Genomic DNA, 11,392 nt, shown 5'->3' with positions numbered 1-11,392 from the left:
TCGTTCACATTGATTTATGTATTAACTTTTAGAACTGAATGTAATAAAATAGACATAATATAATATTCATGTTTTGATTACATATTCATGCTAATATAGGCGTAAGTAATTGCCAATGTTGTAGACGTCCTGCAAATCCTAACATCCAAGACGTTGTTGTTGGACAACGAAACTTCTTCCAATCTAATGTGACCGGTGGCAACGGAAACCCCTCTTTCATGTTTACCTGATAACAATAATTAAAAAATATATTTAATAAAGTGAAATAAGTAAAATAATTAAAACAGTAAGTCATATAAAATAAAATACGTACCTGAACCCAATGATTTTGGTTAACAAAACCAATGCAATAAATGGAGACATTTGGTGAATGTGAACTTGTCATAGGAAAGAAAGTCATGCACGGTTTGCCTAAACAGACAAGTACAACATTATAGTGATTTGCTATCAAAGAACCCATATCTGGTAGAGTCAACCATTTTTGTTGTGGCTGTGAACCAAAGGATTTTATCATCAAAGATTCTCTCACTTTTGCCAACCGATTACAAAATAACTTGTCATACAAAGTTGATCTTTCCTTTTCTATTATTTCCAACTCCATATCCACCTCTAATCCATCATCTGCACCTACCTCTAACTCAACTTCCATAGTTAGTTTTCTCCAATGAAAATGAATAACATCTATTGGTATCGGTATACCACCTGGCGCGTATCTTCCTAACTCACAAGCACAAGGTAACACATAAGATAATCTAAGAGTACAACCACATATTTGCCTGTTAGTTCCAACATAACCAACTCTCAATAACTCTTCAGCAATACGTCTCAAAGCAGCTCGAGACACTGAACCACGCAAATTACCATAAAATGGACTTATGTGCGCGTGCTCAACTTCGTAAAAACATTTTTGAAAAGAAGCTCTAATGTTGCCCAGTTGTAACCTCAAGTTGTTATTCATAGCTTCCCAACATTTGACCATGTCACCTATATTGTTTTCTAACATCTGCTTTAACTTCCAATGAGCAGATTCAACCCTAAAAATAACATATTGAAAATATTAAAAATATCACATATAAAAAAATACATAGCAAAAAATATAACACATACTGATTAGTTGTCGTGTTACCCAAATGTAGCACTCGATTAATCCATGCTCCAACAAATCTCTGTTTATGTGGAGTCAACCATGTGTCTTTCACATAATTAATAAATCCACTATAATCAACACATGCCTGCTCAAGTTGATGCAACCGTTGACCATACTCAACCTCATCACTAGCCCAAACAACTTCCATCCATAACGTGTATATCGTCTTTTGCATGTCATTCACCATATATTGTTTGCATTTTGCACCAACGTTTTTGTTAATGTGAAATCTACATAGCAAATTAATCGACCTGGGAAACACAATTTCAATTGCTTTCATCAAAGCAAGATCTCTATCTGTCAAAATCACTTGTGGACACGAATGTTTCTTCACAAGCAATTCTTTAAGTTTCTCCAATACCCAACAAAAATTCTCTGTCTGCTCAGACTCCATATACGCAAATGCGATATCAAAAGTCAACTCGGTTGATGTCATGCCAACAATTTCAAACAAAGGTTGTCTATATTTGTTTGTCTTGTAGGTGTTACCCATAACTAACACAATAGGAAAAATATTCAACAACTTAACTGAATCAGGATGGGCCCAAAATATCTCTCTCACAACTTCCGAGTCATCCCTTCTTCTACTCCAATACACATAGCATGCATCCTCAATAAGCTTAAACAAATGTTGTATCTCACTTCTAGGACCTCTTATCTCTTTTTCTATTATACTCTTATTCTTGTATATTTGCGTAATCCGAGTGACATTCTCTGGATCTCGGTCTTGCAAGGAAAACAATATGTGTCTAGGTGGTACATGTCCCTTTGTCAAATCAGCGACATGTTACTTCTCATTTGTGGTCAACCTACCAACAAAGGAATGACCTTCTAATCTATCAGGTAAATCATGATTATGGACCCCATATTTTACGTCAATCTTCTAATTAGACCCATCTTTCGCTGGAGTCGACCTGATTTTAAATGGGCATCCACATTTCTTGGACGCACTTTGGATTCCATTATCAGTATCCATGTGCTTTCCACCTTTATCACAACCAAATATTAATTTGTTACTTCTCTCTCTCTCTCTTGTCTGTTTCAGTATCTGAACGAATGATAATAACGGTTACTTTATTATCGATTCCAACCTCTTTAATCCATCTGATCACCTCTTCTCGTGTACCAAATCTTTGAGTGGTTAAAAACGCATCAGAAGTATCTACACATATTTGGGGAAGATTTTTCATACCTGCATAATAATAAAAAGTCAAAAAAAAAAAAATTAAAATGCAAATCGGAAGTCTTTAGAAAAGACTTTCGGTGTATGTTACTTTGTTAACCGGAACACATATGATAAGTGTTCTGGAATATTTTTTTTCAAAAATTGAACTGGAACTCTTCAACAAACTCTTCCGATATATGTTTTTCAGTGTTCCAGATGTCTTTCACGAAGTCTTCCGGTTTGAAAAAAAACATACCGGAAGTCTTTTTCAATGAGTTCCGGTACGAGGGTGGATAGTGTAATTTTCGGAAGCCTCAATTAAATGGTTAAAAATGAAATGGTAAATTGGTTAGAAACAATTAAAGATAAAATTGATTTTTTTTTAAATATAGGGGTATTGGTATAAATGTAGGGGTATGAACTAAAATTTCTTGTTAAGTGTCACCTTGTGCATTAGACTATTATCGAAAGAAAATGTTCTTAAGCCCAGTCCAAAATTTGGATTTTTAAATATTTTAATTTATTAATTTCTGAAAAAATTTAATTAATATTACTAATTGCAACATTGTGACATTTTATTAATTAATATGACATGGAAATAAAACTAGATAGTTTGAATCTGCCATGTCATTAATACATGTGCCACGCCATTAAAATTTATTTCCAAATTAGTTGGGACTAAAATTCAAAATAAAATTTGAAAAAACATTTAAAATATAATTTTTAAAATGAGAGAATAAAAAATAAAAAAATAGAGGAATTCAATTTGAATCTAATAATTTATTAGTGTTACTATGCAATATATTTATTTTATATAATTCTAATTTATTAGTTAATATTTTTATTATGAACTATAATTATTATTATTATTATGATTATGTGACATCAAGATCTAAGATGTGGTGCCACATGTTACGCCATGTCATAAGTTGGACAACCATGTGAACGAGACTACTTAAAAAATAAGAAATATGATAATTAGGGACAAAAAGATGACTTTTTTAATAGGAATTAAAATGTTATAAAAATTAAAATAGGGTGATTAAAAATACATTTAAGTTAAAAAAATATTTTGGTTAAAAATAAAATAATAGGTTTAATCAATTTATGGTTCAATGTTGGTTTTCTAGTTAATAAATTTGCTTTTAAGTTTTTTTTGTTATATTTAGATATCATGAAATGAACATAATAGAATGGAAAAAACAGATTGTAATAGAGAGAAATGAAATGGAGTGAAATAAAATAGGATGATAAGTGATGAAATTGAATAAAATTTATACCACTCTATTTTACTATGCTCTATCTAATTTTAATTGAATGGAACTTCATTTCATATCATGCTATTTTACTTCATCACATCACATTCCATCAATCTAAACATCCAAATTAAAATTTGCTGAATTCCACTTAAATAATTGGTCTTAATGAGTCAACATTAGTGATGTTCACCTCCTTCAGAACTCCTTAAATCATACATAAATCATTTGTAGGGTTCATTTTCTCCAAGATTATATATTTTTATCTTCTTCCCTAAACATGTGAGACAATATTCAATAGAAAAGTAATCATAAAAGGTCTAAGAAGATAAATAACCTTTAGAATAGATATAACATCAACATATATACTCATTCTGTACTCTAAGTCGTTTTGCTCCAACTATTCTCTATTACGCATAAAAAATTTGGATTCAATATAGCACCCTCTTGTGTCACAGCTGGATGACCTCTTATGCTAAACAAATACTCCATATATTTCTAGATAACCCATAACACCTTAAATTGTTCACACACATTAAAAAATCAGCAAAACAATTCCATAAAAATCTAAATCAATTTGCCACCTAAGCATAATTTAACATATTTTTGACAAAAAAAACAATATAAAGGACCAACTTAATTTTTAAGAGATTTAAAAGTAATGTTTATTAACTAAGAGTCAAAATTAAATCATAAATTAAATTAAGGAACCGAAAGTATATTTAAGACAAAAAGAATATTACCATATTTAACTTATAAATTCTCTCAAATGTATTTAATTTATGAGTCTTTTCATTTTGTAAGAGATTTAATTCATTGAATATTATTTTGGAAGATGTTTTTTCAGAGTGTTGTTGTTAATAATAATGACACTAACAAAATCTAACAAGCACCGGTGCTACATATCTTAATAGATACGTTTAACTAAGAAGATTGTACTTGTAAATGCAACTTATGTGAACATGCTCACCTAAGAAAAAATTATAAACTCCTTTAAGAGTCATCGGATTGAGCTAAAAAGAATATTATCCCGATCCTATTTATAAAAGACAATTTATTTTTAGATAAATTGAATAACCAATTTATATGGATTATATATGAACCAAGTACATTGACTATTTAATGTATCTAAAAATTAAATTGTCTATTATAAATTGGACTAAAGGAAGTATAAACCAAGAAGAAAGTTAAAGTTTGTTACCCTCAAATCTAAAGGCATGAAAGTAAGGACAACCCTTGAATCCAAAGGTATGAAAGTAATGAAAAATGTCTTTGAAACTAAAGAAATATAAAAAGAAGATCTCGAGGAGTGGAGTAAAGCATCAGATGATATTCTCTCTCTCTCTCTCTCTCTCTCTCTCTCTCTCTCTCTCCTCTCTCTCTCTCTCTCTCTCTCTCTCTCTCTCTTCTCTCTCTCTCTCTCTCTCTCTCTCTCTCTCTCTCTCTCTCTCTCTCTATCTCTCTCTCTCTCCTATATCATATATATATATATATATATATATATATATATATATATATATATATATATATATATATATATATATATATATATATATATATATATATATATATATATACATAAATACATTTTGTTTTCAATAACTCTTAATCCTAACTTTAGTCTTTTATAAGATCGGCGGCATATGCTTCAACCAGTGGCGGAGCCAGATAAAAAAAATTGGGATGATCGCTAACGTAAAATAAAGATTATAAATAAAATGTAAATAGTATTTTAAATAAAACATTAAAGTTAAAATAAATAAAAAGTTAATTACTAAAAATTTAAATTACATAACTTAAAACTACCTTAAAGTAATGTTTTACGCGTTTCGAGTGACTTGAAATCGTCAATAATTGACTCCGAACTAATGCTTGCACTAATCTCCCTTTTAATATATACTGTCATGCTATCTTCAAGAAGCCCATCATCCATCTTGTTTCTCAACTTAGTCTTAATAATTTTCATTGCTGAAAAGGACCTCTCAGTTGTGACTGTAGAAACGGAAAAAGTCATGATAAGACGAAGTAGTCTATCAATCAAGAAGTAAGTTTCAGCCTGTCCAGATGCAACCAAACATGAACATAGTTCTTGAATAGTTGATAAATTATTCAAGTTTGATGCTTGACGAGCAACAAATAGAAAATGTTGGAGTTGAAATTGCAAATTATTCTTCTCTTGATCACTAAAATCCATAGGATAATATTTTTCAACTAAAGAATAAATAGTATAAATGCTAAAAGCTTTATATCAATCCTTAGGAGATAAAGAACAAGAAAGAGTTAACAAATCCATTACCTGCTCACTGAATCTGCTATTCAACTCTTGTAACTGTTTGTCAATAGTAGTGAAAAAGATTTCAACTTTAAAGTAATGTTGAATTGTGACTTGATTCTCTTCAAGACGGAAGCGTCCAAATCTTGTTGTTGAATGAACATCATTAAGATCAGGAATCTCAATACCATGCTTTTCACAAAAAGATACCACTTTAGTAAACAATATATCCCAACCATTTTCTCTCAAACCTTGAATAAGATGTTTTGTTGAACGAACCAAGTTCATAGCATTAACTACATCTTGATTTTTTTTGTAAGGCTTGACAAAGCATATCTGTTATTCCCATGATTTCTTTCATCAAGTGCAAAATAAATATAAAATCAAACGCCTTCAAGTAATTGTAACAACTATCTGCATCCCCACGTGTAGCATAACTCCCTCTATCTTTTGCAATTTTTTTAAAAACTAAACAAGTTGCTTCATACATGTTTATCAAGCTAGAAATTGAATCGTAATGTGATCCCCAACGAGTATCTCCAGCTCGTTTCAATGTACCAACTTGATTTGCACATTTACCAGTTACAATCTCATCAATCTCTAACAAATAAGCAATTTCTTCTAATTGTGCAGCTTGTAACTCATCATGACGCTTTGTAGAAGAACAAACAACATTCATAACAAAGATCAGCTTCTCAAAAAATTTATGAACAAGTTTGACTTGAACTTTGCACTTGAATAACATTTCTAATATGACCATCTTGATTCAACAAGTCTTGACAAGTTTTCGTTGCATTGTTGTGTGGTGAGCAAGGATCCTTCCCTATGTGTTTAAGAAAGGAACAATGTTTTCCATTCCTAACTTTCTTCCAATTTCTAAAATTCATAGAAATAAAGACAAGTGATCCGGGACGTCCACTTAGTTTTTTGCTAAAAAGGTAACATGGTAAGCAATATGCGGCATCTTCAGATGGTGAATATTCTAACCATGATGGAAATATGCTAAACCAAGTATGTTGAAACCTTCTCGGATGATCCTCGTTACCGGACAAAGGATAGTTTTCTAAATGAATTTGATATGGACCCCATTTTAGATAAGCTCTTCGTATTGCATCCACTTGATTTGATGGATATTGTCAAATCGGAGGACGCTTTCCAGGATCGCGTTCCAAAGAATTTTCAAAACCATGATGCTCTTCAATTGTTGGATTCTCAAGAACTGTTTCAGATTCGGATGTCGGGATTATAATTTTTTCATCTCTCTATTCTCTTTCAATTTCACATGCTTTCCTTTTGAAAAAAGAATCAATTTTCCTATTATTCATCTTTACTCTTCCTATAATATCATATCAGATCCAAAAATCAATTTAGAGAACATAAAAATTAAAAGAAAAAAATTAATAAACTTAATTAATCAACTTTAATCCGTTTTTTAAATACCGGTAACTTCACTATTAGAAATTAGCAGCAACAATGATTAAATAAACCTTATTACAGTGTATAATTATATTTGTAAATTACAGTGTTATGAATTGACTTAATAAACCTTATATAGATTATTTTAACACATCAAGAAAGAAGAATCCTAAAAATTTCAAAAACACAAATCAAGCAATCACTTTAATTTGTTACTTTTTATAAAAGAAGAATGAATAAAGTTTTTTACCTGTTAGATGTCGATCACTTTAATCTGTCCCGATTTCGATGCCGGTAGCAAACCCATATGAAGAAAAAAAAGGAAAGGTAAGAGTTTTTTACCTTATCTGTATTTTAACCTAACTTTGAATGAAAAATAAAAATAAAAATTAATTTTAATTTAAAATAAAAATGTTTTAATAATTTAATATATATAAATTAAAAATAAATAAAAAGTTGAGGGATGGTCGCGGTCTTCCCACGTCCCCTTAGTTCCGCCACTGGCTTCAACCTTCTCAAATTTTGTTGTCGAAGAAGAAGACGACCTAAGCGTTTCATTATTGTGCTCTATTTCTGAGCTCTGTTTCTTATCTTCCTCACTCCTTGAGTTATGTTTATTTTAATGTTGTTTATTATTTAGTTTTGGAAACTTGTAAGGAATGACCGTTAACGTGTGACCTTGACTAAGTTAGTACTATAAAGTAGTTTTTTAAAATTACTTTTATAATATAATTATTATAATACTCCAATATGATATAGAATGAGTCAGATTTATTAATTGTTCAAGATTCTTCAAGATTGCTTTGTACCTAATATAATACATTAATCTAATCTAATATTATGATAAATTCTTAAAATAATATGGGGAAGGCTTTATTAGATGTACACATGTGACTCAAAGTAATGTCTTGTCTCTTTCTTTCTATATATATATATATATATATATATATATATATATATATATATATATATAGAATATATATATATATATATATATATATATATATATATATATATATATATATTCGTATGTTATAAATTGTGACATAATAACATTAGATTACAACATGAATATAGGTTTTAAAAAAAGTTATTTATCTTTTAAAATTATTTATTTATTTGTTCTTTTCATAAAAATTATTTGTCTTTTTTAGTTAATTAATTTATTCATACATATTTGAACGATATATATTCTCCACTCTTTCGTTGTTGTTTTTATGTTTTATATAAGTATGTGTTTTACTTTTCAAAAAATATTTATATTTTTTAATTTTTTTATACAAAAGTGTTTGCCTTAGTTTTTTGTTTTGTTTTATATTACTGTGTTTTAATTTTTAAAAAATATTTATATTTTTTAATTTTTTATATAAAAGTTACTTCCCTTAGTTTTTTTTAATGAGACAGATGACTAGTGGTGGTAGTAGTATGTCGCTTCCTCCTCCAACAAACCCTAATGTTAGAAATATGAAAAATAAGAAAGTTGCAAAAAAATGCTTCTAATCAAAGGTCAGATGTGGGATGGCAATATGACACTCCCGTAAATGATGGATCAAGAAAGATCAAATGCAACTATTGTCATAATGAGTATAGCGACGGTGCTTTTTGATTTAAGCATCATTTAGTAGGGACAAATAGTAATGTTGAACCATGTGTATCTATTCTAGATGAAGTTCGCAAACAAATGTGGATCATTGTTCATAGATTGCAAACCAAACTCATCAAGAAGAGAACTCTAAGTGAAGATGTAGTAGAGGTTGATGTGGAAGATGGTAAAAGAAAAAAAGTTGAATTTTCAGGTGTTGAAAATATTTTCAAGAGGGGGATAACTTCTCAATCAACTTTAAACTATGATTTTAAGAAAAAAAGAAGAAGGGGGACATTGACTTACAAGTTGCAACTTATTTTTACAACAATGTTATCTCCTTTAACATTGTAAAAGATGAAGAATTTATAAAGATGTGTAAGATGATTGCCCAATATGGTAAAGGATATAAGGCAACATCTTACCATGACATCCGAGGTAAATATTTAAAGAAAAAATTTTGGTCTATAAATAGCATATTGGTGGAGCATAAAGTTGCGTGAAAAAAGTTTGGATGTATAATAATGACTGATGGATGGACTGACCAAAAGATGATGACTATCATAAACTTTTTAGTCAATAGTCCTATGGGTACTTTATTTTCAAAATCAATTGATGCATCTGTCATTTCAAAGACAACTGATAAAGTTTTCAAAATGATGCATGATATTGTTGAGGAAGTGGGGGAAGAAAATGTTGTCCAAATTGTAACACACAATGCTGCAAACTACAAGTTGGATGGACAAATATTGATGGATAAAAGGAATAAGTTTTATTGGACACCTTGTACAGTTCATTGCATTGATCTAATGTTAGAGAATTTTGAGAGCAAGATACCTATGCATAAGGAGATTATTGGTTTGAGTAAAAAGATCACAACTTACATTTATGCTAGGACTGGTCTTATAACTTTGTTGCATAATTACACTGAAGGAGGTGAGTTGATAAGACTTGGCATCACTGGCTTTGTAACGTCATATTTGTGTTTGGGTTGCTTGAATTATAAGAGGGGAGGATTGTATGAGATGTTCAATTCCAAGCAATGGAAGGATAGTCAATTTTTCAAGACAAAAGATGGAAAATTTGTTGAAAATATAGTCACAAACAAGGACTTTTGGAAGAATCCGATTATTTTCCTTAAGGGTGCTTTTCCATTACTTAAAGTCTTGTCTATGGTCGATTATGATGAGAAGGTAGCCATGGACTATATCTATGAAACAATGGATCACGCAAAAGAGGAGATACAAGTTAGCTATAATAATAAGATAAAAAGGTATGATTTTATAAAATATCTTAGATTGATTTATTTGATATAAAAGCATACTAGTATTTGTTTATGAACTAATTTAATCTTTTGTTTCTTAAGTTATCAACCTTTATGGAAAATTATAAATAATAGATGGGACAAACAATTGCATAAGCCTTGGCATGTTGCAGGCTATTATCTTAATCCAATGTTGCATTACAAATCTAATTTCAAAGCAGATAATGAAGTGAAACAAGGAATGCATGCATGTTTAGAAAGGATGATGAGAGGAGACATGGATATGGTGAATAAAATTTATGGTCAACCTGAGAATTTTAAGAGTAAAAAAGGGTTCTTTGGGTGTGAAATAGCTCAAGTGGACTAGAGAATAAGACACCAACTCAATGGTGGGAATCTTACGGTGATGCACACCCAAAGTTGCAAAAAAAATTGTTATTCGTGTGTTGAGTTTGACATGTTGTTCTTCTGACCATGAGAGAAATTGGAGTGCTTTTGAGATGATATGTTTTTAAATTTATCATATATATTTAGTATAGTTACTATATGTTATGCATTTTAATTTATTATTTCTTGTTTTTAGGTTCATACAAAGAAAAGAAATTGGTTGAAACAAAAGACTATGAATGATCTTTTGTATGTGATGGTAAATGCAAGATTGACCAAGAATAAGGTTGAAAGGAAAAAAATGAGATCTAACCATTTTCCAAGACGGTGACGATTGGTGGTATGTTGCCAAGGAAGAAAATGCAGGTGGTAATCATGTAAATGTGGCAGATTTAGATGAAGATTTGATGCAAAATATTGGTGTTAAATCAATTGCACATGTAGATGAATTTGATGTCCTTGAAACTATAGAAAGTGACAATGAAGAAGGAAATGTAGATGAAGGTGATGGAGGAGGTGATGGTGATGATAATTATGGTGGAGGAGATTATGAGATTAGTGAAGATGAAGGAGTTGATATTATGGGGGAAAATTCAAATTATCGGCGCATTTGTGATTTCTAATAGCCTTTATGATTTTGAGTATTTTATTTTATGGACTTTATTATTTTAAGTTAAGATTTGAGATTTTTAATTTTATGGTTAAGATTTTAGACTTTATAATTTTATATTCAATATGCAAACTTATACATTATTTAATATATACAATATAAAATATTTTAAGTATTTTTTTTCCAATAAATCTTAGGATCTTATGTTTTACGATCTTATTATCCCCTTTCTATATATATATATATATATATATATATATATATATAGATATATATATATATATATATATATA

General features: G+C 29.7%; 1 protein-coding gene across 1 annotated transcript; it reads left to right on the top strand.

The window, feature by feature from the left end:
- The first annotated feature begins 9,362 nt into the window (after window positions 1-9,362).
- On the top strand, window positions 9,363-11,112 carry LOC127130444 (uncharacterized). The gene is made up of 4 exons (XM_051059450.1): window positions 9,363-10,111; window positions 10,205-10,388; window positions 10,686-10,748; window positions 10,843-11,112. Exons 1-4 carry the CDS (start codon window positions 9,363-9,365, stop codon window positions 11,110-11,112), a joined length of 1,266 nt encoding a protein of 421 aa, XP_050915407.1.
- Window positions 11,113-11,392: the final 280 nt, after the last annotated feature.

The sequence above is a fragment of the Lathyrus oleraceus genome, chromosome 3, assembly GCF_024323335.1.
Source record: "Lathyrus oleraceus cultivar Zhongwan6 chromosome 3, CAAS_Psat_ZW6_1.0, whole genome shotgun sequence".
NCBI classification, from domain to species: Eukaryota; Viridiplantae; Streptophyta; class Magnoliopsida; order Fabales; family Fabaceae; genus Lathyrus; species Lathyrus oleraceus.
This window is presented reverse-complemented; position numbering and strand designations above follow the sequence as displayed.

Excerpts from the sequence above, each read along its gene's own strand:
- LOC127130444 (XM_051059450.1), top strand. The coding sequence starts at position 9,363 with ATGACTGATGGATGGACTGACCAAAAGATGATGACTATCATAAACTTT. Across the intron at positions 10,112-10,204 it reads TATAATAATAAGATAAAAAG|TTATCAACCTTTATGGAAAA; the intron begins GTATGATTTTAT and ends TTGTTTCTTAAG. Across the intron at positions 10,389-10,685 it reads TGAGAGGAGACATGGATATG|GTTCATACAAAGAAAAGAAA; the intron begins GTGAATAAAATT and ends TCTTGTTTTTAG.